Source organism: Siniperca chuatsi, linkage group LG6, assembly GCF_020085105.1.
Source record: "Siniperca chuatsi isolate FFG_IHB_CAS linkage group LG6, ASM2008510v1, whole genome shotgun sequence".
In the NCBI taxonomy this organism is placed as follows: Eukaryota; Metazoa; Chordata; class Actinopteri; order Centrarchiformes; family Sinipercidae; genus Siniperca; species Siniperca chuatsi.
The window spans coordinates 23,255,137-23,281,546 of record NC_058047.1 but is presented as its reverse complement, the minus strand read 5'-3'; the positions used below and the strand labels follow the sequence as shown (position 1 = coordinate 23,281,546).

The window sequence follows — 26,410 nt, the reverse complement described above, 5'->3', positions numbered from 1 at the left end:
ATTTCACGGAGTTCTAGTGGGATTTAACACCTCCACCCACGAACCACCATAAAAAATATACGTCCACGTACCTTCAACACTGCAAAATTGGTCAATTTCATTTTTCTGCGCTGCTGTTTGCTGTTTTCTCCACTAGAGCGCTACAAACCACCGCCGTAAGGAAAATACTCTGTCCGTGACGTAATTTTCATGAGACGGAAGTGGAAAATTGTAGTCGTTAGAAATCCTGAAAGTGACATGACAAATCAAACTGCATACAGAAAAACATAAAACAAGCCAAGTACAAGAACAGGTGGGTGTTTTATGGGATAAGCAATGCGGCGTTCAGTGCTTATCTGTGATGAAAATTTATTTTTTTTTATCGCAGGTTACTGTTCTGTGTTTGTGTGAATGAGCTGTGCATTACCCCCAGCCCAGTGGTGTTTAGTGACAACGGAGCTAATTAGCAAGCTAACTTCAGACTTAGGGCTGTTTGTGTTCAGTGTTTTAACCTTACTGAGGGATAAAATATATACACACCGATGAACAGCTAGCGGCTGAGCTTATAAGATTGATTGGTCATAACTTTTGTGCTAGTCTGTCAGCTGTCTGCGCCTGTGTCATGTAAACGTTACTCAGGCCTAACCCTGAATATAACTCCTCATTTTCTATTATAAACAGATTTTTGTGAAAGTCTTCTTCACAAACAGAGAGGATGGTAAGAGATTTATCATTTACTCACATGTTCTTTGGAAATGTAGGCATATTCACTGCTTTGATACAGTGTGCATATTGTATATAGAGTAATCAATTATTTAAAATAACCTTTTACCAGCAGAGTAAAGTGCTCTTACTGTACCTTCCCCCCGTTTGTTTCTTGCTTTCGACAGCATGGTCGAGTGAAGGTTAAATCTACAGCCCAGCAGGAGGAGGAGAAAAGAAAGGAGAGGGAGAAGAAACTGAAGATATATGTGGCTGCACGAGATGCCTGTTTTTCTAAGGTCACAGACACATTCTACCATTTATTTTACATGATAAGGCTGGTGATGTTCTATATTCTTCTTATTTTTAACAAAAAACAACAATGAATTGATCCTATTAACAAGTACTACCTGTGTAGCTAAAGCCTGAAATAGCTTGCACTGGGTGACATGTTTCTTCATTATAATGAACACATGTAGTTTATTCACATACATCCACACATACTGCTGCTGCCCTAACTACTCACTAAAGGTGCATTAATCCACAGTTGAAAGTAGTCCCCCAATAATGCACAGTTCTCCTCCTGTTTGAGTAACTATTGATGAAAACTACAGTGTCCAACTGCTTTAGGAAATTACTGAGCCTTTTTTTAAATTGAAGCTATATACCTTTGACCTGTTTTTAAAGATTTGTGTATTCAATAGGAGCAAATGGGCTTCGGGCTGAGTGCCACAGACAGGAAGTTGGAAAGTATTTAGAGATGGACTAAAGAATATAGAATAACACCAGCCTCATCCTCCATGTGGCAGTCTTTAAGCTACATATGACAGTTAAAGTACAGTATTAAAACTAAATGTCGTGCTTATATAATAGTTTTACTGACTAAGCAGTGCCTATTTATCAGTTTCAGGTTTTTTTGTTCTTGTGCTCATTTCTCTTATGTCCTGTGTCTGTCTGCCTGTCTGTCGCACTTTGTCTTGTATGACAGAGGAAGGAGGGTATTTGGGATGATGAGGCTCTCCAGCTGACCCAGCAGCTCCTATCATCCAATCCTGACTTTGCAACCCTTTGGAACTACAGAAGAGAGATCCTAATGCACCTGGAGACTGTGAAGTTAGATCATTACCATTTATCACTTGTAGATTCACAGCTTTGTAAAAATGGTAAATCGTGTGAGATATGACAGGAGCATGATGTTTTTGTTTCTTGCTATCTGCTCCAGGGAAGAGGATGAAGTGCAAAAGATTTACGAGGCTGAGCTGTCATTCCTGGAGTCTTGCCTGAAGGTGAACCCAAAGTCCTACGGCAGCTGGCACCACCGAGGTTGGGTCTCAGCCCGTTTGCCTCGACCAGACTGGGCCAGAGAGCTGAGCCTGTGTGATCGCTGCCTCAGCCTGGACGACCGCAACTGTGAGTAATGGAAAAGGGAAATGCAAGCAAATTGAGGATGTTGAGACTGTAGAATTGTAGTGATTTGGATAATTCAGCATTTTATCTGGACTTAGTATGTCACTGCACTACTTCCATCCATGTCTCACACCATATTCTCCCATCTCATCCAGTCCACTGCTGGGATTACCGCCGGATGGTTGTGAAAATGTCCAGTGTGCCCGTGGATCAGGAGTTGGAGTTTACTGATCGTCTTATTGGCTCCAACTTCTCCAACTACTCCAGCTGGCACTACCGCAGCACCCTACTGCCGCTGCTCCACCCGGAGTCTCCTGAGCCCCCGTCACCGTGCCGCGAGCCTCCCCACTCCTCCCCTCCACCTTCTCCGCAAACCCACTCCCATCGCGTCTGTGAGGAGCAGCTCCTCAAAGGTAAACTTAGCAGCAACTCAGCAAATGAACGGCCAGATTGTGTAGTCAGCAATACCTAATAGCAACAGACAGGGGGCAGTGTGAGGCTTTACAGTGACTGTAAAAAGTAGAGGTTTGCAAGTGATGTCTGATGTGTAATTCAACACATTTACCATCTAACTATACCCATTTGTTTTTTTCAGAATATGAGCTTGTGCAGAATGCTTTCTTTACTGACCCCAATGACCAGAGTGCTTGGTTCTACTATCGCTGGTTGCTAGGCAGAGGTATGTCCATCTTTTATTGTGTCAATGTGTACAAGTATGTATGAAAGTACATACTAGTTTTTCTGTGCATGCAAATATTTGCTGTACAAACCTCTTTTTAACAGCGGAACGTGAAGAGATGATAAGCTGTGTGTATGTCAGTCGGGATGAGGAGAGAGTGGCCGTCGCCTTCTCTAGGCCTGTTAATGTGAGTATCTTCACTTATTTTCATGAAATAAAGCTTTCTCATTCTTATAATTTTCTAATAATTGGTTACACGCATTTCTTTAAACTGAGTTCACTTTTTCAAAATGCTTCACACTGTTATTATTTATTTATTTTTATGACAATAAAAAGAATGACACCTCTTGACTGCATGGGTTGTCCTACCTTACAGTGTATGTTAGAGAATTGAATCATTCCGTGTCTGCACAGGAGGCGCAGTGTGAGCAGCACACCACAGGATGCGTTCAGGCACAGTACTAAGTGTAGGTCACCCGCGTTTTGACAGTGCTCAGAGCCCAACACACAATCACTGTAGTTATGTGTGTAAAATGGAAGAAAATAGACTGGAAGCGGGTTGCATTTACTTGCATATAGCACGAGTGAAACGCAAGCTGTTACGCCTGTCAGATACTGTCAGAAATGAAATGCTGCAATATACTTCAGTAGGCTTTCGAGTAATGCCATACAAAACAAAAGTCTAAACTATATATTCACTATACATACATGTATAAGACAGATACAGAGATACAGCAGTGCTTGTCAACCTGACTGCTGTGTGCTGACTGTGTGAGAAGTTTTGAAAAAGTGAACTCAGTATTGAGAAATGCGTGTGCCAAATTGTCAAAAAAAAAACTGAAATGTAGTGTCTTTATGGTACCCCGTGTTTACTCAGTGACCTCCCTTCTGTTAGGCTCAGTCTGTTGGCCTGCTGCTCGTGCTCGACGGTCAGCCCCAGAGAGTGGAGTGGAGGAGTGTCCACCCGCGCTTTAAACACAGCCCTGTCTGGGTATCCTTTTCCATTGGCTGGTCATGCCTCAGACATTAATGTTGACTGTCGCTGTGTGCTGCTGATTGAGCATGATACTCGTTTGACATTCTGTTCTCGTCATTCTTCACATACTGCACACTGATAAGATGCTGTGTTTCATCACAAAACTTTGATCCGCTTACTGGAATGGAATGTTATTGTTACCACAGACGTGTAGTGGGACTTCCTGTCATGGCTTTTTATTTTTTTCTTTTTTTTTTTTTTTTAAAGCTTTTCTGATTTGTCAGGTCACAGTGACAGACAGCTGACGTTGTTGTTGTTGTTGTTGAATTCCCCACAGCTCCAGGGAGTGCTGTCTGTATCTGACTTCACAGGCTGAGCTTCCTGTGTAGGGGAGCTAGCAAAAAAAATGGTGGATTCATTTCAAAAAGATAGTTGAATTCACTAGACGGCATTTGAAAAACATGAATGATTCGGTCTTTTTAAAAAAAAAAAACTTATTCTAAAGATAATATCCATAATTAACATGGAATAGTGGGTGTTAATATTCTGACACAATTTGCTCAGTTGTCATGGAAATGGATCTGTTGACCAGACACTTTTTATTGTGGTCACTCAGTCACTCACTCAGGGACTGCATGTGGACACAGAGTGAGAATGTTACATCAGCCTGCACTCTGCTTTAAACTGTACTGAATCAGTTTAGGCTACTTTTCTCTCAGGCATTATCTGATTATTTTGTCTTTCAATTTGTATTTTAATTCTGTTTTGACTAAAACATCTTAATGCTCGTTGATAGAATTTATTACTGGGCTGTGCAAAACTAAATGAATTTATTAAAGCCTTGTTTGTCTAAATTAATGTTTTGCTATTCTATCAAGGATGTTATATTTAGTCATACTGCCCAGCTCTACCAGTCTGCTGTATGGCATGGTAATGAGCCATGGACTTACCATGCACGCTCACGCCGTGGGCCAGGGTGGGTGTCATTTAAAGGTGGCTAATTTATGTTGGAATCAAATTCTTCCTTTCCACTTGTGGAATAAATAATCCGCATTTTGTCCTATTTGTTTAACCTTAACACCGGCTCAGATCTGTGATCTCCCTCCTGGAACAATAAGCGACATCACAAATGAACACAATCTGACTGTGCACTGGACTGAAAAACACACTCACAGAGACTGTGCTCTGTACACAGGTGATACATATCGTACATGTCATTTTCTGTCAGTGGCTGGATTACAAGTGTAAATTTCCTCAGGCTTCTTTACACTATGAACTTTTAACTTCCAAAGGTCGAACTGAGAGTTGGTGTCGGGACTCTGCCACGGATCAGGAACTTTTCAGGTATTGTTTTGGCACAACATTGTGTAGTGTTTTTTAAGGTGTAATAACTGAGTGTGCTCTCTCTCTGTAGGAGCGAACTCTCAGTAGAGAAGACCTCAGTGTTACAGTCAGAGCTGCAGTCATGCAACCAGCTACAAGAACTGGAGCCACTCAATAAGTGTACGTGCTTTTAAATGCATTATATCCACATGACTCCTTGTTCCTTACAAACCCAAACTTCACATACAAATACACAATACTGAAGTTTGCTGCTGCTGATCAGGATGTTTTGATGTAGCCATTGAAACTCTCCGTTTGCCTTGGCAGGGTGCTTACTGACCATTATCCTCCTCATGAGGGCGCTAGACCCTCTGGGATACGAGAAGGAGACACTTGCTCATTTCCAAACACTGAAAGTGAGTACCAACCATGTATGACACTGACTAGAAGAAGGACATAGATCACTGACTGAAAGCTCTCAATTTTTCCCTCAGGAAGTGGATTCCATGCGCTCTGCATACTACAGCGACCTGTGCAGCAAGTTTATGATTGAAAACACCATCCTGAAAATGGAGTATGCTGAAGTGCGAGTCTTCAGTATTTCTGACAAGGTTGGTTAAGAAATATTTGCTTATCATGACTTTTTTTGAACTGTCTGCCATATAGGGAAGTTCATTTCTCCTGTTTTTTTTTCTCACAGAACCTGGCCACTTTATGCCACCTGGACCAGCTGTTATTGGTTACCCATATCAATCTGTCCTCTAATCAGCTGCAGCGGCTGCCTCCTCAGTTCGCTATGTTGCAGTGCCTGGAGGTGTTTCTTGTCTTCTTTTGTGTGTCCCGCAATTGGTAGATTACAGTTGGAAATATATTGATTACTTCTTTTTCTGCAATATGTTTGATTAAAATGACTTCTTCACGCTTCATGCAGGTCTTGGAGGCTGATAACAACTCCATAGAAAACCTGGAAGGAGTGTATCACCTTCCCAAACTGGAGGAGGTCCTCTTGAAAAATAACAGTATCCTTAAATCAGTCATTCATATTCATTAGTTTGTTTGCTGGAGAACGTGCTCTTCCGGATCTGTGTTAATCGTGTAGCATCAGTGTCACAGGGATCAAGATTTCTGATATCTGTGCACTCCCCTCACAGAGTACTAGTGACTCAAGAAATGCGTGAATCAGATCTGAGCGCGCAAGGCTCAATGCTGCAAAACAACAGTGCGAGGAGCTGACGGTGTGTGAAGAGTGTGATGTAAGAGACATACTGCACACAAAGATGGTGTTTACGGAGTTAAGAAAATTGCAGCGGTAACAAGACTGTTCAGCTCAGTGCATGAATAATTTGTTTTCACCTGAAACTTTGTTTAGTGATTGAGTAAATAAAATCAGCGCTGCAATTTCACAGAGCAAGCAGCATCATTAAGACGGGAAGAGACACTTAACAACACATCATTGCTGCAGACTCCTTCACACTTAACTTTAATTAATGTGGTTTGAAGGTTATGACACTGAGGCTGCATTCTAGTTTTGTTTGGGGGGGAGGGGGGTTGTAGTTGAATTACAGTTTCAGTGCATACCTGTCTTATGTAAATGTAGTTTTATATTTAGAAAAATAAATTAATATCGCAGTGTCATATCTGACATGTGGATCTTACTTTTGCACCAGTGTTGGGAATGTGTGCTATCTCCTTCTATTCATTGCTACTAATGTTGCTCGCCACAGCACACAGGAAGGCTATTTCATTAACCTAAATGCGCAGAAATCTCTACATTGGCAGATCTCCAGCCGCTGGCCTCCTGCCCCAAGCTGAAACGCCTTGATCTCCGTGGCAACCCTGTCACTCAGTTGGCCAACATCGAGTCGGAGTTAGCCGAGCTGCTGCCCTCAGTCACAGACCTCCTGCTCTGATCAGACGGAGGAGGCATCCCTTCGTTCAATTGTCCTTCACATTCTCGGGCGTGTTTGTTTGTGAACGAACAAGTGGGTGTTTTTCAAGCGTCTTGTTTGTTCCACTTGTTTGGGAGACTGTCAATCACACCGACCCCTGAGGGTCTGAAACCCTGATGCCTCAGAGCATATGTCAGAAACCTCTCTAATACCTTCATTGAAATGTCTAGATTTATGTGTGTATGTGTGAGTGAATGCGTAATAACCAATGTTGCATTTCTTTAGTTGTGTGTGTGTGTGTGTGTGTGTGTGTGTGCGTGTGTGCGTACGGATGTCCTTAATACAACAAACCCAAATGCATGCAGAAACACTGATAATGGAGTAAATTGACTGTATATGGATTGGTGTGCAGCAATGCTGGCTTATTGCTTCTGTAAGCTTTAAAACTGTTGAATTTGAAGAAAAGCTTATAACAAATGACCAGAGCATCTCATAGTTCTCATTCACTTTTTTTTTAAAGGTTGTTTAAAGCATTTAATATATGACACTATACTGTTGCACAGTAAGTCACAGATCCAGTAATAAAACAGCACACATTGTGTCACTGCCTTCCAAAAAGATTCTTGTGGGTTTTTTTTTCTGTTGTCAAAGAAAAATGAACCTCAGGGGCCAAATTTATAAAACTCTGTGTATATTTTTGTGTATAAATCTGTGTACACACAAAACAGGAAACATGCATACGCAGTCTGTTCGTCAGATTTAGGAAGCCCCACGTGCGCCTGTTCACACGTGTTTTTTCCTCATACATCTCAATCACCTGAAACTGCGCACCAGCAGAAGAAGAAGAAGAAGCAATTTTAAGGATTGTGAACTGGAAGTAAAGGTCGACCATATTGACAGAGGAAAACGTGTATCATTTGGCACAGCCATGACGCACGGCACTTTTTAACGACCTGTTGATTGGTCACACCTGAAGGTTTAGGTTAAGGTTAAGGTTTAGGTTATTTTTTTAATAATCAGGATGATAATCTTTTTTATGTAAAGATCATGTATTTATTTATATAAAGATCATAACAGTTCACTCACGCATTACTATGGATTCATAGTGAAGGTTTTTACATCCTAACACAATGTAGTGAAAGAAAAAAAACTAAAATGTCACCCAATTTCTGCGTATATTCGGAAAATGGCGTTAGTACCTTTTCGTGTGTACGCATGGTTTATACATTGGGCCCCTGATGTACAGGCTTTCCAGAATTCAACTGAATCCCTAATGCTTTTGACATTAAGGCATTAATAAATTCATGAGGCGTTTTCAAAGGTGTGCCGGAGTCGCCAGGAGTGTGTCACTTGATTCAGTTTTTAGTGACATTCCTGTCTTTCTTCATTTGTTCGTCGTTTTGATGTGATACATTTGCAGCATAGTGAGTTGATGTTTGTTTTACTCTGTTGTCATGACATTTCTGAACAGGAAACCTTTACTCGCAAACTGTCATTTGGGAGTGTCTAACCAAAACAAATAAACGGAAATGAGGTTCAATTAGAAAAATACCACACCTGTCAGCTCATAACACAAAATGAAAAACAACACCTTCACTTTCTCAAAGCTCTACGAGTCTGCGGCAGTGCTAGCAGCTCTGCACATGCACCTGGGAAGAGTTCCCACCTTTGTTGATTTTTCCATTTCCAATGACATCACAAATATTGGGACTTGACACTTGTTCAGTAATTATCCCTCTGAATTCTGCAAAAGAATTTGGCTGCTTTTGTTCAGAGTTGACCCATCACACAGTTGAGAAGTGCAGTGAAAACCAACTCAACCAGTCAGTGTGGATTCTCAGATTTATCAGCCATCCGGCTCATGTCATATTTATTTGACTTTACACAAAAGTACATGGACATCCACTCTTTTACAGAGCGTCAGAGCTTTCTATGACCAAGTCGTGGACCTTGTGTGGACATGTCACAGTTGGAAAAGCACAGGTGTAAATAATAAAATAAATGGCCGAGTTCCATTTAGCTGCTTCAGTTTCACAGTCCTGGTGTTGTGCATGCTGCCTCACTGTCACACTCGGGGTTTACTGGGACACTTGAATAGAGTGGAGCCATCTTTCTTTGTTAGTAACACCTGTGCTTTTCCTACTATGACAAGTCAAAATGTCTGCTGAGAAAAAGGTCTACCGATTGATTTTTTAAAAATCTTTATAGACATTTACTAGCACTCTTTTTTCCTCTTGTACTGTATATATAGCTGAACTATGAGTGGTTTGTATTAACCTTCACTCTCTGTCAAGTAAAATGTAACCTACAGATCTACTGACCCTGCTACTTGTTAGAGTCACCTTGTGAGCTGGTCTTTCTAAATGGAGTCTGATATAGACTACAGTTAAATGACTGAGTGAATGAATTCAGGTCAAGGATGGGACACAAGTCTAAACAATAATAAATGTTTTACAAGCCCTCATTACTTTTCTATCACACCCTTTCAAGTTGGAGGTTAATGTTGTATACAGAGATAACTTGTAATAAATAGTTACAATAATGAAAGAATGGTCCAAGATATCACACATCTGTTGCTTAATATGGAAATAGTGTGAATTTAAGTGGTTGCCTGACTCCCTGCCTTAATGATTTCAGTTGTTGCTTTTAGAGAAATATCTGACCCGACTGCTATCTGTGCAGCAGGAAGGCGTGTCCTCACTGTCATAGCCCAAAAGTATTTAAAGGTCTTAACTTGTAGCTTGTCTGTGAAACACAAAGGCACAGCGAACAGAAGCTTTCTTCCTCCAGACTGCTTTGCCACATTTCTTCTGCCAGTGAACTGAGTGAGTTTGAATCAGCTGTTTAACATGTAGCTTTGTCTATATACCGCCTCGGTTAGTTCTGCCTTTTATTTATCACTATGTTGTTAACAATACCTAGTTAACTCATTCATTTACATTCAAAGTCTTCTTTCTCGGGATTTCCTGCCCAAGTAATTCACTTGATTTGAAGGAAAAGGAGACAAGTATTGCTGTATTTCTGCCTGACTGTCATGCCAGGATTATGCAAATAATAAGAGTTCACTGAGTTCTTGCATGATTAATAGTTAGACTTTGTTTTTAATGTTGATTTGTTTCCTGAATGGATTTACAGTCTTCACTCACAACTGCATGATATAGCGTACATAGTTTACATCCCATTATTTGTTTGGAAGCAATTCCAAGGGAACCTTTCCTTAAAAAAAAAAGTAATATATCATATCACATATGACTCCCAGCGAGATACAGTAGTCCAACAGCAGCTACATCTCTGTAGTTGTGTCTAATCGAGTATAGCAAACAAATATAATAACGCAATAACATCAGACTGATGCGAAAGGGACAATACAAAGTCAGCTTTCGTGTTAAATTGAACCCTGTGAATGCTTTAATTCTGACATGAACTAGACATCAGTGAAGGTCTCTTTGTTTCCCTCTTTTTGGTTCAAAATGAGCACCCCAAGGCACAGGGTCATGAGTGCTGAGGATCACCACCCTTCTGAAGGAAAATATCCAACTTTGATGAATTGCACATGGGTATGTTATAGCTACTGCTGACAGCATGGGAGTGAACTTAGACCCACTTCATTTGACATTTGACCAAATTTTCTAGACCTGTATGTATGATTCGGTTGTACATAGAGTATAACGGATGCAGACACCCAGACATGTGCCACAGTCCAGTGGGAGCCAGAGAATGTCTGCTCTGAGTAGTTAGGATGTAACACAGCAGATGATGAAGCGATGAGAATCTCAGCTCATATCATCCTCAGTGTCACACAATCTCGATCTCACTGCAGTGCAGCTTGTACCTCTTCATCTCACTGTGTTAGTTTACAGTGCAGTGCAAACATTTAACATTTTATTTAACAGATTATTGGATGTAGCAGCAAAGTGTTTTGTTGATCTGTGTGGGTGGGTCCCTTTCTGAGATACCCTGCAAGCAGACTGTAATCTCAACCATATGGAGCACAATTCCATGCAGTCTTTCTCCTCTAGTGTCCTTTATTGTTGGCACTGAGGCATGTGCTGTGGTGGATTTCATTTAACAGTTTGTGAGGGCCCACCCTGCTGTAAACTTTCACAACCTACTGAGGCTTTCCAGTTATAATTGTTGTGGTGACTTGATTTCGCACCATCAACAAGTCAAAATAGTCTAATACTTTAGTTTATGACCAAACACCTGAAACTAATCACATTTCTATCATCCTCAGCTGTAGGTACTTTGTGTTGTGCTAATAGTAGCAATAATTACAATACTAACAATAATTGTCATGATCTTTTCATGATTAATCTACCAGTTATTTTCTCAATTAATCAATTAATTGTTTCGTCTTTAAAATGTCAGAAAATAGTGAAAAATTTAATTTCCAATAGCCCAAGGTGAAATTGCTTGTTTTGTCTGACCAAAAGTATAAAACCCAAAAGATATTCAGGTATATTATCACATAAGACCTATTATCAAAATAGTTAGTAATACATTTTCTGTGGATTGACTGATCAATTAATCAAATAAGTATTGCATCTCTAGTGCTATTTAGCAAATGTTAGCATGTCAAAATTTCAATTTTGTCGAATACTGAGAAACTAATGACATTCCCATCAGCCTCAGCTCTACTTTGTGGCTAGTGCCAATTAACAAATGTTAGCATGCTAATACGCTAAACTAAGATGGTGAACATGTTAAATATTATACCTGCTAAACATCAGCCGATGCTAGCATTTAGCTCAAAGCCCCGCTTTGCTTTAGTAGCCTCACAGAGCTGCTATGGCTTTGGTCTCTTGGTCTTGTTCACCATCTACTGTATATGTCACAAAAATACATATAGTCACAATTTCATCTGCTTTATTGAACGCAGTTGGGAGTAAATATTCTGTATTTCATTAACTGAATATTGCCCAGTTTTAGCTGCTAAGCTATTAAAACAATGTCAAGTGTGTTACTTTGCACTGTTCACTTTCCTGTGAGAAGAAACTATATGAAGTATACGATGCACATACAGTAGTAATTAGCATGTTTTTTTAGCCTTGTCTGTCAGCAGTGAATATGACGCACAATCCTGAGTTGGGTGGAGGTGTTCCATAACCGACTACAGTGTCTGTATGTGATTTATTGTACTTAATGTCACAACTTCATTGGCATATGAACAAGGAGTGAACTCATTGTCAGTCTATTGCTTCATCCGAGCCTGTTTGGTCACCACATAACAGTCACTCTTGCAGAGGAATGTAAAGGGCAGGGCGGCCAACTTTTCAATTTAGTTTGGAGTGAGATTTGGTATCAGTTAAGTTGGTGCATTTTATGAGTAGGAATTCTGTGACATTACCCTCCCTAGGGGTCAGGGTCATCACTCCTCAACCCCCTTACTCTCTGCATGTTTAGGACTGGTAGATCTATGGCACATTATTTATGGCACTATCAACAGATAATGTTCCATTTGCAACTTCAATCTCAACATAGAAGAAATGTATCAAAATGGGAAATACATATATATATATATATATATATATATATATATATATATATATATATGTATATATATAGTTAGCTTTTAGCTTTTGTTTATGTTCAAGTCCAGTGTCTAGTACTCTATTATGAGGAGTTGTATAGCACTGTATAGCCACCAACTCATTGTCTTAAATTTCATGGCTTATATAATTGCGTGAGTCTCACGGTCAGTGCGTGAGAGTTGGCAGCCCTGAAAGTGTGTGTGTGGGAAAGGCTTTCAGTGGGTTCATGGCATTTCTTGAAAGTTGGAATTGCTACTAGAAAGATGCAAGACAATTCAGAGTGAGGCAAAAAAAGGAGTAGCGGGAGAAAATGAGAGATAAATGCTTAAGTTTAGCAGAATTCATGAGCATTTTTCTCGGGTTCACCTGAGAAATGTGACTCTAATCTGTGTTGCCAAGAGATGACAAAGCATGGTGTTTTGATCTTGATTGATACAAAAAAAAATGAAATTTGTTTCATAGCACTGTTGTGAATCAGAGCACATGCCCACCTCCCTAGAAAACCTCATGGATGCTTATAAATCAGATTGTAATTCAGCAATCGTGAAACAACTCCAGATGCGTCCTGATGGAGAGAGAGACAGACAGAGTCAAATCAGCCTTCCTGCTTGATGCCACGAGGGATAATTATCTGTGTGTACAGAAGTAAAATGAACAATTTGAGATAGTTACATGATTTATTCTCTGCTTAGCAGCAATATTAGTGGATCGAATAAGTATTCATAACAATGTGCTAATTTTACTGTAAGACATTTTTCATCGAAATCAGACATGATCAGTGCCTCTTTGTAATAGGTTACATCATCAAAATATCTGTACAGTAATTTCAGTTAATGTATTTGTTAATGTATATCAACCTTACAGCTCTAAATGGAGAGGAGGGATATAAATGTGACAATATATAGTGCATACTGTTATAGTACTCACAGAAGCTTTTCTAATGTAAATTAGTGTTTCCCAAACAGGGTATTTAGGGGTACGTCTGCTGTTACCCATGGGTACCTGGAAAGATTGCAGAGTAGATCAATATTTGAAAAAATAGAAATTACTATTTGATTAAAAAAATATATTGATATATTCAGTCACCTGTAATACCTGAACACTATGCGCTGCAATAGAGAGTGTGTGAGCAGAGAGGTCTTAACACTTAGCTATAAATGGTTGAAATAGTTAGCCAAAGTAATGTTTAAACACTTGAAATAGTTAATAAAAGTGGTAGTACAAATGACCAAACCAACAAACAGTTCAGTTATATTAAATTTCAGATTACAGATTCTCTGTCTCTCAAAATAGCACATAGGAATCTTATTTAGGTCTAGACTTTTTAACATCATGTGCTTGTTTTGTGATATTCATTACACCTGACACATGTTGAAGATTGTATTTTCCAACACATGAAGGATTCAAATCAGCAATGTCTCACTCTCAATCTCAGACTAATTAAAACATGTTGTGTAGGAGCCATCAGTAATGGGGCTGTCAGCCCACATCACGACGGTGTGTTGATAAGAAGGATTAAAAATTATGTCTTAAGTGTGAAGACTGGGGTGCTAATTCCTATTCCTATTTGGAGCTGCGTATATAAAATCGGTGTTGTCTTTTAGGAAACCGATGCATAAAAAACCACAAATCCCACGATTTCCTCATTGATTTGCCTTTTTCTCAGGATGCCTGTAGAGATGCGGTCAATCAGAGACAGATCTGCAGTGGGTCGGTTTCCATCTGTCACACTCGGATCTGGGGTAGACACAGAGGAAGAAAAGGAAGAGCCAGAAGAAAACAATGCTGAGAAAGAAAATGCATGTCGGCGGTGGCTGCGTAAGATCTGTCCGTGCTGCTGTCCCAAGAGAAAAGACGATGACATCACAGACACTCTGGTCACAGTGATTGATGATAATATAGAAGGGACAAATGGCAAGAAGCCTGTGACTGGTGACAGCAATCTTGATGGTAACTGGCAACTTGGAGAGCTCACAATTGTGTTATTTATCAAACAAAGTAAATGCCATCCACATGATAGAGTTCACTCTCATATATTTGTTTTTGTTTTTGCAGAACTCCTCCTGAAAGTGCGATCAATAGACCTGATGAAAAGCAAATCAGGGGAGAACCGCACAGAGCACCAAACAAATCTCTACCAAAGTGATGACTTTATTATTCGCAGAGGACAGAATTTCCAGATGTGGATTACCCTGTCCCGACCTTTTAATCCCAACACTGACAAACTTCACCTTGAACTTAAAACAGGTTAGTCAGAGTCCCTGACAGAAACTGTGCTCGGGAATTTCAACACAGCAGTTCACTTCTTCAACCCATAGATTTGAGAGCGTTATCATGTTTTATGATTCTAAATAGACATCAGAATAACATTATAAAGATAGATAGAGACTTTCACAACAACAAAATAGACTACAATTCCATAGGCAACTGCCATGCTTCTGAATACTAATTCAGTTTAGATGAATTTCCCACATGATTGGCCTCTAATCTTAAGAAGTGTGAAACTGGATGGATGCAATCCAGCCTGACCAGACCAAAGCACACTCACATGCTTTCCTGACCCTCTATGACATCCTGTTCAGAGCTGCACATGATAATTAAGAGTTCCCTCTTTCTGGGCGATCACGGGAAAGACAGGAAGGTGATGGGTTGAGGGCTGTGGGAGGAAACAAGATGTACCAGCAAGAAGTTTTGCTTTTATGCTCATGTCTTATACTGTTAATTTGGCTGCTCATGTGTGTGGAGTCTATCGATTTTGTTGCATTTGTGTGTGATATAGATAGATTTATAGATAGATAGGGAGGGAGAGAGAGAAAGAAAGATAGAGCGAGGTTTTTGGTTACTATTGCTATGGTAACAGTTCTGGTTGCTATGCTCCAGGGAGAGCATTTTACAGATGCCGAGTACTCAGTCCTGCTCCAACTAAAAATCCCGCCTACTGACAATTCACCATCAATGCTGCCACTACCAACCGTCTGAGCCGTAGCGTGCCACCTGTTTACCCACTGTTCATGTCTGTCTCTGCTCCCTCTCTCACTGTGTTGATTGCTGTAAGGCAGAGAGGACACAGACCATTATAGATCCTACAATTATAGCTGTGTGTGTCAAGTGAAGCTTGAAGAGAATAATTGCAATGTCTCTTTTACAGAAAGGCTATGCATCCAAATTAGGAAAATGTTCAATATGTTCATTGCTTAATACTGAGTAAATATGCATGGTTAAATGAATGGTTGCTATTTTGCAAATAAGGTGACCAAAATAATGCCAGTGTCTTTTAAAAACAATTCTATTCTATATTGTTTCATTGAGAGAAAAAATAAATTAGAGTTCCAACCTATTTAGACAATGTCATGTAATAGCAAAAATAACAACACTGATCATGAATAATCATCCAATCATTTTAAAAAGCCATCTGTCATACCAGCAATAAGCAGGAGGACAATAGCAGCTGCAGATAATTCCTGTTTTTGGTCTCTGGAAAATCCTGCCACTACTCTCCAAATGGTGGACATTTTATTTCAAAACAAACCATTTAACAACAAAGTGCCATTTTTTCTGCTCAGTTCAAACTGTTTTCAACCGTGCCTTCAATACACTGTACTCAGTCCAAACGCTGTATTCTGACCAAGCCCCGCGGCATGAAGCTAATTACAGCCCAATCTAAAACAACAAAGTGTTGTTTTTAAAATTCAAGTTAAAGTCAATGACATTGACAGTTGAATGATCTGACTTTGTGGTTTGTGGTGAGTTCGAAGCCCCGCTAAGGGCTCAGAGAGGCTGCAAACAACATCTCACAGAATGAAAGTGTGCGGCAGAATGAACTGCAAACTGACAATGTTGCTATTCTTAGAGTAAAACGTAACGTTTTCCCTGAGGGGGTGGTAGATGAAAGTAGTCAGTAGAAAAAAAAGGATTTATCCCCCTGGGAGCATGACAGTATTCAGGAAATTTCATGACAATCTGCCCCTTAGATTATGAGATATGTTTTGTGCAAAGTTGATATTTTGGCTTGGGTTGTGTAAGAGTAAAGCACAGTGAGTGTCCAAAATGTTAAAGGAATATTTTGACATTTTGGGAAATTTACTTTCTTGCCAAGAGTTAGATGAGAAGATCAGTACCCCTCTGCCATCTAGTCGGTAAATATACAGCTACAGTCAGCAGTCGCTTAGCTTAGCTTAGGTTTAGCATGAAGACTGGAAACAGGAGTAAACAGCTAGCCTGGTCAGAAGGTAACAAATTCCACCTATGAGCACTTTTAAATCTTACAAATTAATAACGTGTTTGTTTTATTTGTACAAAAACTAAAGTGTAACAATGTGAAGTTGTAATTTTTTTCATTATTTTGTTTTTTAGATTATGTTTTGGGCATTTTTGCCTTTATTTTGATAGTAACCGCTCATAGATAGACAGGTCGGTTGGAATCGAACCTGGGCCGCTGTGGTAAGGACTCAGTCTTAATGGTACACGCTCTACCAGGTGAGCTACTGGGGCGCCCCACATGTGTAATTTTAGCTTGATTCTGACGCAACATGATGGGACAGGAAGTCACCAAAGGCTTCAGTGTCTTGGTCAGTATAATGCAGTGTTCACAATGGTTGCTTCTTTCATTTCACAAATTTCTTTGGAGACAGATTCAGATTCCCATTGTCACACACAACCAGTAGTCTGTCTGTCTGTCCAAATAAACATCTCATGGTGAAATTACAGCATAGTGACTTGGTTACGTTAAGGCATTTGTAAACACAGCAAACAAACACAAGATCACACCCACAGAGGGTAGAGGATAAAAATCAGGGAGGGTTGTAATTTTCCACATGCACTTTAGGGGCAAAGCTCTTTAATATAGCTACAAATTGAGCGTTTCCCAACAGCTGTATGCAATGCTGGAGATTGTGAGTTTATTTACTATAGAAAACACTGGATTTTGTTAGTTCCCATTAAAGATTTAGGTATCTCTCTTTATACTCGGGATGCATAAGCCCTGCGGTTACCTTCAACATCAGTAAGACAGTGCAGTAACTTCAGCTGAACAGCAAACTGCTGCCTAAGCAAATATTCCTTTTATAGTTCAGCTACACTGAGATCTAATGCTGTCATGACATGCTGTACGTGCATGTGTGTGTTGTGTGTGTGTGTGTGTGTGTGTGTGTGCGCAAACCTTTATCAAGACAGCACATTCTGGTTTCTCTCTATTTGGTTTCTGTTTATTCAAACATACCCCATAAGGCAGGAATGCAGGTGTGGCTTAAACTGAGGGAATGTGGTGAAAAAACACCGTGATTGTACCATGTGGTTCTCTGGTTCTTTTTGGGCATGGTATGACCAACAGTCAGCAATAGTTTCCAGATGCTGTTGTGCTTCACATGTGTGTGATGAATGTCTCCTCTCACCTTCTCAGGGCCACTGCCAACAGTGTCAAAGGGAACCCATGTCATCATCCCTTTGGTAGAGGAGTTGGAGGATGGTCGTTGGGAGGCTGCTGTTGTGAAACAGGATGACAAAAGGATAAAGCTGTCAGTGAATTCTCCACCCACAACGGTCATTGGCCGATATCAACTCACAGTGGAAACACATTGTCCAAATGGCCAGGCTGTTTCCACACATGACCCTGCTAATGATATCTACATGTTGTTCAACCCCTGGTGTGAAGGTAAACATGATAAAAAATGTAATGTTGCAGAGTGTAACCCAACCTGACCATCTAAGACACATATAAGGTTGATATCTCTGGTCCATATACTACAAGGGGTGGTCAAAATAACAGAAACGCCTTACAATACATTATCATATAGCCCTACAGTAAATAAAAATTTGGTGAAGCACATAACGGTTGGAGCCGGTAAGCTAAGTTCATATATATATAATATGTATAGGGTTACAGGCAGCAGCCGGTTAGCTTAGGTTAGCATTAAGACTGGAAGCAGGGGGAAACAGCTAGCCTGGCTCTGTCCAACAGTAACAAAATCCGCCTACTAGCACCTCTAAAGCTCAGAAATTAACACGTTATATCTTGTTTAATCTGTACAGAAGAGCAGTAAGTTCCTGGAGTCTCCACTGGTTGCCTGGGAACTGCTCAGAGCTAAGAAATAGTCTGGCACATAACCCTCAGTGAAACGGCGAAATGTCATTTTACACTTCAGTTTTTCTACGTACATGTATTAAATAAACTAAATATAAAATGAGTGAACCTTAGTGAGCTTTAGAGGTGCAGGTAGGCTGACTTGTTACGGTTGGACAGAGCCAGGCTAGCCATTTCCTCCTGTTTCCACTCTTTATGCTAAGCTAAGATAACTGGCTGCTGGCTGTAACCTTAGACACGCATGAGAGTCTTCTCATCTCACTCTCCATGAGAATACAATGATCATAAGACTGACAGACTGACAAACCCGTCACCAAATGGATACTTACTGCAGGGCTTTTGTATTGTGAGTGTCTTGTTTTGCTTGTACTGGTTTTATCACACAAAAAACTAGGGACATACTGCAGATATAAGACTTGCAACTGACCAAAACATTCCCACAAAATTGTGGTAAAAAATAAAAAAAATGAAAAGTTGTTATTTCCCATTTTAAAGATGTTTTTATTTGTTCTGTCAGATGACACAGTGTTTATGGATTCTGAAGACGAGAGGCAAGAGTATGTCCTGAACGATGTCGGACGAATCTACTATGGCACACAGAATCAGATTGGAGTGCGGACATGGAACTATGGACAGGTGAGTGGGTTGTGTGATCTTCCCATATTCGGTGTTTGGTGAATAGACTGAGCAGTATAAACTGACTGGCTCTCCCCACCCTCCCTGTGTTTTCTCTGTTTTGGTTTCAGTTTGATGATGGGATTCTTGCTGCTTGCCTCTTTGTCCTGGAAAAGAGTGGAACTCCTCCGTCTGGTTGGGGAGACCCGGTTAATGTGGTGCGAGTCATCTCAGCCATGGTGAGACTGCGTTAACTATTTTTCTACACCTGAACAATAGAAACCCCTGCTCAGTACCATGTTAAACCACCTTTGGCCATGATAACAGTTTCCACACATTATGGTAGTGGTTCACCAGGACATCCTGGGGTCTAAGCTGATGGATTTGTCTCTGTATTTTATTTGAGCACTAGTGCTAAATGGTACATTTAGACAGAAAGGTCTTTGCGATGCTTAAATATGCCCTAGTGCCATAATCTCAACAACTATTGGCAGGGTTGCCATGAAACTCTATACAGACATTCATGGTCCCCAGAGAATAAAGCCCACTAACTTTGGTGATCCCCTGACTTTTCTTTAGTTCCGCCAAGAGGTTGAAATTTCTGTTTTGTAGTGAAATATTTGACCATCTCTATTTTTCTGGGAACTGACTTTATTCCTTCAAACTCAGAAGTATATATAAAAAAATAAAACAAAAAAACACTTCATTTATCCAGATCAACTCCCCAGATGACCGTGGTGTCCTGGAGGGAAACTGGTCAGGGGACTATTCAAGTGGAACTACTCCAACAGTTTGGAGTGGAAGTGTGGAAATCCTGAAGCAATACCATAAAACTAGCGGCACCCCCGTTAAGTATGGCCAGTGCTGGGTCTTTGCTGGCCTAGTCACTTCAGGTTAGCTGATTGTTTCTTCTTATGCGTTTACATAATGTGACACAGATATTGACCACTGATGCCTTATCAAACATCTTCTTTTCAGTTTTACGGAGTTTAGGCATTCCCAGTCGAACTGTGACCAACTTCAGCTCAGCTCATGACACAGACGTCTCCTTGACAACAGATGTATACCTGGATGAGAACCTGGAGCCTATAGATTACCTCAATGCCGACTCTGTCTGGTATGTCCTGTCACCATCCTTGTGATGATGCATCATCATGACATGTATCACTCTCTAGTTTATTAAGCCTGACCTTCATGTCTTCTCCTGAAGGAACTTCCATGTGTGGAACGACTGCTGGATGGCTCGTCCAGACTTGCCTCCAGGCAATGGAGGCTGGCAAGCTGTCGACGCCACACCTCAGGAGACCAGCCAGGGCACCTTCCGCTGTGGCCCTGCTCCTCTCGCTGCTGTCCGCAATGGTCAGGTCTACCTCAAACATGACTCTTCGTTTGTGTTCGCTGAGGTTTGTGGAATATATAATTTACCTTAAAAGTGCACTGACTTACAAAAGAATGCTCAAAATTGATGCAGGAGGTACAGTTCCTCACATGCCTGAGCTAGAGGAGAGAACAACTGATCTTTTAGTTGCGGTTGTGCGTTGACAGATTATGCGTGTCCTGTGTACTAAAAATGAAGCTATATGGCATCTATCAAAAAACTACTTTTTCTTTAACTCCTTCTCTCGCTCCCCCTCTGTGCATTTTCAGGTGAACAGTGATAAAATCTACTGGCAGAGGAAGGTAGATGGGACCTTCACTCAAATCTACATTGAGAAAGGGACTGTGGGCTTCTTCATCAGCACAAAGGCTGTTGGCTCTGATGAACGCAGTGATATCACACACCTTTACAAATACCCTGAAGGTATCATCAAACAAAATGCCCACACTGAAATTCTGGATTAGCACTCAGAGTATGGGATACCATACCCCTGTCAAAAACAATTTATATTGTATTGTTTATTGAATTAACTTGACATTTCTGGTCATTCTCAGACACAGAGGAGGAACGCATTGCTGTGGAAACAGCATGTAGGTATGGCTCCAAAGCAAAGGCCTATTCCTCTCCCACAGCAGAGGACGTCTCTGTAGAGGTGACCATGGATGGTGAAGGTCTTAAAATGGGAAGAGACGCAGAGCTGACCATCGTATTGCGAAACAGCAGCTCAGAGCAACGCAAGGTCATCCTGCACAGCCAGGTGGCAGTCATGTATTACACCGGTGTCCACAAGGCCACATTCAAAAAGGACAGGACAGACTTTGACATGCTGCCCAACGAGGGTGAGTGGAGCTTCTTAGTCAGGGTTTGTTGCAGGAAGGAAATGTAGGTTTTGGCACCCAGGGTTCTTCTTTATCATACCCTACAGGTGTCAACAGAGGAGTTATTCCTTTAGCAGCATGAAAAGGCTTTTCTCACAATCAAAACGAATTGCAAAAAAAGTGCATCTGATTGTATTTCCTTGGCAGAAACTTGCAAAGAATAGTAACAAGGAACAATTACTTTTTATCCCACTTAAAGGAAGAGTTGGACATTTTGGGAAATACAATTATTCGCTTTCTTGCCGGGAGTTAGATGAGAAGATCAATGCCACTCTCATGTCTGTCCATTTAATATGAAGCTACAGCAGGCATCTGGTTAGCTTAGCTTAGCACAAAGACTGAAAACAGAAACAAAATCGGCCTACCAGCACCTCAATGAGGTATGAGGTAGTGGGTGACAAAGATGAAAATACACTTTTAACATCCTTTGCCTACATCTTCTGTCTACAGTAATGATTTTGGAGTGGACCCTGGAGTACAAAGACTACAAGGACCAACTGATAGACCAGGCTGCCCTGATGCTGACACTGTCAGGCAGGGTCAAAGAAACACAGCAGGTCCTGGCCACTCAGTTCAGTTTCCGACTCAGGACCCCAGACCTTATCCTAAAGGTAAGCCAAACAATTCATCAGGAAATGTTTACTGGTAAGAAGATTAATATATAAATTCATCTGATTTTGTTTTCTTGTTTTGCTCTTTTCTCACACAGCCAATCGGGAAGGCCGAGGTAGGGGAGAAGATGTCGGTAGAGATTTCATTTACTAACCCACTACCACAGGTGCTGAAAGCAGTGATATTCCACGTGGAAGGACTGGGTCTTCTAACTGCTAGAAAGATTAATTATGGGTGAGGAGGAAAAACATACTTTATATTGTGCTCAGTTTTAAAAAAAAATACCTTGTCTGTCCCTCTCTTTTGTGATTGCCACTGTCATTTCCTGTCCTACCCTCAGAGATATTGGCAGTCATGCGTCCGTGTCTCTGACTGAGCACTTCGTCCCCACCCTGCCTGGACCGAGGAAATTACTGGCATCATTGGACTGCAAGCAGCTCACACAGGTTCATGGTGTGACCGACATCACTGTGGAGGAAAAAAGCAACGGCGCTCTATAGCAATTCGAAAACAGAAGCATTCTGACACTGAATGTTGACAGTCATTTCCTCCACTGACTAATTAATTTTAGTGAAGTCTTTTTACATGTAATTTATATGGAAAGCTAGTATTTAAATTCACAAAAGTATGACACTACAGTGCTGCTTCATTTTGCATGAGAATTCCAAAATGACCAATGACAACAGAGAGAAAACTAATCATGAAACATATAAGAACAATGTGGTGTTCATGGGATTTCACCTCAGAATAGACAGAACCTTTCATATTCTATGAAAACCATTATTAGCTTACATCAAACTTAACAGGGAGTATCTTGTCACAAGATTCTACAATAAACAGGTGTATAGTGTTTCCCACAGGATTTTTATGAGACTGTGCTGGGTGGACCTCAGACCCTATAGGGAGGTCTGGGGGCATGCTCCTCCTGAAGAAAATTTTAAAGTTAAATGCATCAATCTGGTGCACTTTGAGAGCAGAATTAAGAGTTTTGTACTCTAGTAAACAATTTAATCATAAACACATTCAGGGTTTTCCCTAGGTTTCTGGAGGGCTTAGGTGCTGTGGTTGCAGTGGGTGCGTCGTGTGGTTGTGGGGTTTAGGGGTCCTCCCAAGACAATTTGATGTTATTTGAAAACTATGCATTTTCACATAATTTTAGACAACTATCATTACAATATTTATAAAAAACACACAGGTTGTAGTTTTTCACATTACACTCAGAATAAAAGTGAAACAAATATGCTCACTGATAAAGTAAGTGTAATGGTAAATGGACTGTACTTGTATAGCACCTTTCTAGTCTTCTGACTACTCAAAGCTCTTCACACTACATATCACATTCATACACTGATGACAGGTGTCAACTGCTCATCAGTTGAAAGAAGCATTCACACACACACACTGAAGGCACAGCCCTCGGGAGCAATCTTGCCCAAGGACACTTCGACATGTGTGCTGGGAGGAAGCTGGGTCGAACCGCCAACCTTCCGATTGACGACCTGCTCTACCACTAAGCCACAGCCGCTCATGTCCTGAAGTAATTCTTCACATTTTTGTGAGTGATCACACTGTGCAGCATAAAAAATTATAATCACAAAATAACATTGGTTAAACAAGGCTTATAGTGAAGGGATTTGAACTGTGATTTGCTCATCCCCCTAAAGTCAGGGTGGAGCCATTAACCAACTGAAGGGGTGGGTATGGATTGTATCTTTATCTTATCCATACTCTTATCTGCTCTGCTGTCCGCTCTGTGCGTTTGTGTGTGTGTGTGTGTGTGTCTGTGTGTGTGTGTGTGTGTGTGTGTGTATGAGCGTGGCACATATAGCAGTGACTGACTGGGAGTGAGAGATGCTTTGCTGAAGCAACGGCACAAAACACAACATTACAGATCTTATTATGAGAAGTGTAAAAATATTTTCGGTTCATTATGAAACTGTGGAGGGACAAATTAGGCTGTCTAATAAGGCTAATTAATGGGAAACATTGGAAGGGATTTCTGTTCCTGAGTCCCACAGTAGTTGCAGAGGTTGGACAGTGCAGCTTATATGAAAGAAGTGTACTTTTGTAAAGACAGGCTTACAGTGACATTATGTTTTGTATTTAGCTTATAAATACGATATATTTATTTTCTTTAATTTGCCTTTGTTGACAGTAAGAATTATTTTATTTAAATATCTAAATACTGCTGTTAATGTTCTTGTATTATTATTTTTAAAAAATCATTTGAAATGTGTCCTGGAGTCTGGTTATTTATTAATGTGACATTACAAAACAGTTTCTGGTGTTGGTGTCCTGTGTCACGGAATGTTTGGTCGCAGGTAATGTGAAGATAAGAGCTTTCAGTGGTTAAAATGGAGTGGCGGGGTGCTCGAACCGCTCTGGGAGAGCTGACAAGAAGTAATTTTACAAGATTCTGAGTGCCGATAGTTCCTACATGAAACTGCTCACAACAAGGTCTGTGGATTATCTTAACCAGGTAACCGGGTCATGATTTCTGAAAAGAGACATTTTTCAAATGTATTTTTTTGGCGCTTTGAGCACCACAAGCCGAGTGCCATCCTGTTCCATTATATTCAAAAAAGGCCGACATCTCTGCAACCAATATCTTAGCTTAGCTACCTGATAGTGTCAGGACTAAAGAGATGCAGTGCAGTTTCATCATACAGATGCATACAGTGCCTAAAAGGAACACTCCAACATTATGGAAAATCCTACAATTCCTTACTAACAAGGAGACATTTTTTTTAATATACCTACTTTCCTTCTAGTACAATGCAGAGGCTTTTGTAAATTCTGCCTGCAGAAGTGGTAATGAGACAAGGCAAACATTATTTTTGTTTATAGATTGGAGTTTCTGGCAAGCAATATAGAGTGGTGTTCAATTTGATTATCCTACTAAGCAGTGGGAAACATCCCAGTTCCCTCTTTTCACAAACACATTATGATACCAAAGAGAGATGGTAAAAGCCCATTGTAATGTAAGACACTCAATATTGATCAATAAGCTGAAGCAACACTTCTGTTGTATAAGTTTCACAGAGGCATTATTTATTACAGGACTGTTGTATTGGATTGTATTACATTGCACATGTGTTTCTAGTTTCGTTTCAGCACATACTGCACAGTAAAAGTTCTAAAGGCTCCAGCGGGGTAGCATTATGCATAAACCAAGAGTGCAGAAATGTGTATAAGCATGAGGGCTTATAGGTCTATACAAAATATAGAGAAATTCACTGGAGCTGGCCAATAGCCGTGTTATTAGACTCTTTCTAGAATCCTCTCTGGATTAGAATGTGTGGAAGACCTGGTTTCAGGGGATAGAGTGCTCGAAGACCTTTACTCCAAATATATCAGCATATGTGAGGAAAATACTGGTTATTTTCTCTTTCCTGCCACATTATATGATCTCTCAAATTCTGACTGGATACCCTCTGTTAATATGGGTCACCAATATTTCACTTGTGATGGCCAGGCAGGATGTGGGCAACACAAGGGAAGAAGCAAGAAACTAAAACATAAGCTTCAAAGGTAAAAGCAAATGTGCCGCATATCATTAAACTAAAAGCACTCAGAAAATGAATGCCTTCAACAAGGCTGCAGAATTCTCTAAATTTGTTATTTAACTTAAAAGAATGTTTAGATCTATATCAAATATACTGTACATAAATACAGACAATACCATTGTCTGTTTTTTTTTAAATACCTTCATTCTGGCTTTGTACAAGGATAAGTAGTAGTAATACATTAAGGCATTGTATGACAAATAGGCCATGCCCACATGAATCTGGCAGGTATATGAAAACTGTATGGAGTGCCAAAAAACATATGGGATCATCCAAATATATTATGTCCCAGATTTGGTGACGTTTTAATGAAATTTGTGTAAAGAGTTTGCAAAATATTCAAAAGATATGAAAATCTGTTTGGACAAAGGAAGAAAAGTTTTTAGTTTCTACACCTTACAGTTAGCAGGTTCAAGGTTATGAACAAACATGTAAAGTGCTTCATAACTGGCCACATGGTGGCGCCATCCACACCAAAAACGATTAACTTCTATTTTGTCCCCTAGCTTAATGTCCTATTAGGAAATGTGATTGAAATCTGTTGAGTAGTTTTTGAGACACCTTTTATGAGCAGAGGTAATTAAGCTCTCATGTCTGACACACATAGCTTTGCTGTGTGTCAGACGTGCTGATTAATGTGAGGCTTCCCCTGCGGAGACGTGCGTTCGAGTTTGGTGTTTTACATAATGAATTTCAATTTCGAATTGTTGTTTCTGAAACTTAAAGCAGCCTAGTTTTCCATGTGTTACGTGATACAAAAATCTGACAATAATTGACTTCTTTTACACTGAACCCA

At 40.3% G+C, this 26,410-nt stretch overlaps 2 protein-coding genes across 2 annotated transcripts; both read left to right on the top strand.

Moving 5' to 3' along the window:
* Positions 1 to 149: 149 nt before the first annotated feature.
* Positions 150 to 7,573, top strand: rabggta (Rab geranylgeranyltransferase subunit alpha). Its single transcript, XM_044198341.1, has 17 exons — positions 150 to 292; positions 661 to 697; positions 870 to 980; positions 1,670 to 1,794; positions 1,904 to 2,091; positions 2,244 to 2,501; positions 2,684 to 2,767; positions 2,872 to 2,954; positions 3,663 to 3,758; positions 4,833 to 4,938; positions 5,036 to 5,087; positions 5,158 to 5,246; positions 5,394 to 5,482; positions 5,561 to 5,677; positions 5,767 to 5,880; positions 5,998 to 6,085; positions 6,828 to 7,573. Exons 2-17 carry the CDS (start codon positions 695 to 697, stop codon positions 6,974 to 6,976), a joined length of 1,752 nt encoding a protein of 583 aa, XP_044054276.1. The 5' UTR covers positions 150 to 292; positions 661 to 694; the 3' UTR covers positions 6,977 to 7,573.
* A 2,081-nt stretch (positions 7,574 to 9,654) lies between these two features.
* Positions 9,655 to 24,181, top strand: LOC122877186 (protein-glutamine gamma-glutamyltransferase K-like). Its single transcript, XM_044198340.1, has 14 exons — positions 9,655 to 9,780; positions 14,153 to 14,436; positions 14,542 to 14,733; positions 17,885 to 18,136; positions 19,083 to 19,201; positions 19,312 to 19,419; positions 19,896 to 20,073; positions 20,159 to 20,297; positions 20,391 to 20,583; positions 20,828 to 20,981; positions 21,113 to 21,397; positions 21,887 to 22,047; positions 22,146 to 22,282; positions 22,389 to 24,181. Exons 2-14 carry the CDS (start codon positions 14,154 to 14,156, stop codon positions 22,546 to 22,548), a joined length of 2,361 nt encoding a protein of 786 aa, XP_044054275.1. The 5' UTR covers positions 9,655 to 9,780; position 14,153; the 3' UTR covers positions 22,549 to 24,181.
* The last annotated feature ends 2,229 nt before the right edge of the window (positions 24,182 to 26,410 follow it).

Bases quoted from the DNA above. Each gene is read 5' to 3' on its own strand.
- rabggta (XM_044198341.1), top strand. The intron at 2,768-2,871 runs GTATGTCCATCT...TCTTTTTAACAG, and splicing joins TCGCTGGTTGCTAGGCAGAG to CGGAACGTGAAGAGATGATA. The intron at 5,881-5,997 runs GTGTTTCTTGTC...CGCTTCATGCAG, and splicing joins CTATGTTGCAGTGCCTGGAG to GTCTTGGAGGCTGATAACAA.
- LOC122877186 (XM_044198340.1), top strand. From the start codon at position 14,154: ATGCCTGTAGAGATGCGGTCAATCAGAGACAGATCTGCAGTGGGTCGG. The intron at 18,137-19,082 runs GTAAACATGATA...TTGTTCTGTCAG, and splicing joins GTTCAACCCCTGGTGTGAAG to ATGACACAGTGTTTATGGAT. The intron at 21,398-21,886 runs GTGAGTGGAGCT...TTCTGTCTACAG, and splicing joins TGACATGCTGCCCAACGAGG to TAATGATTTTGGAGTGGACC.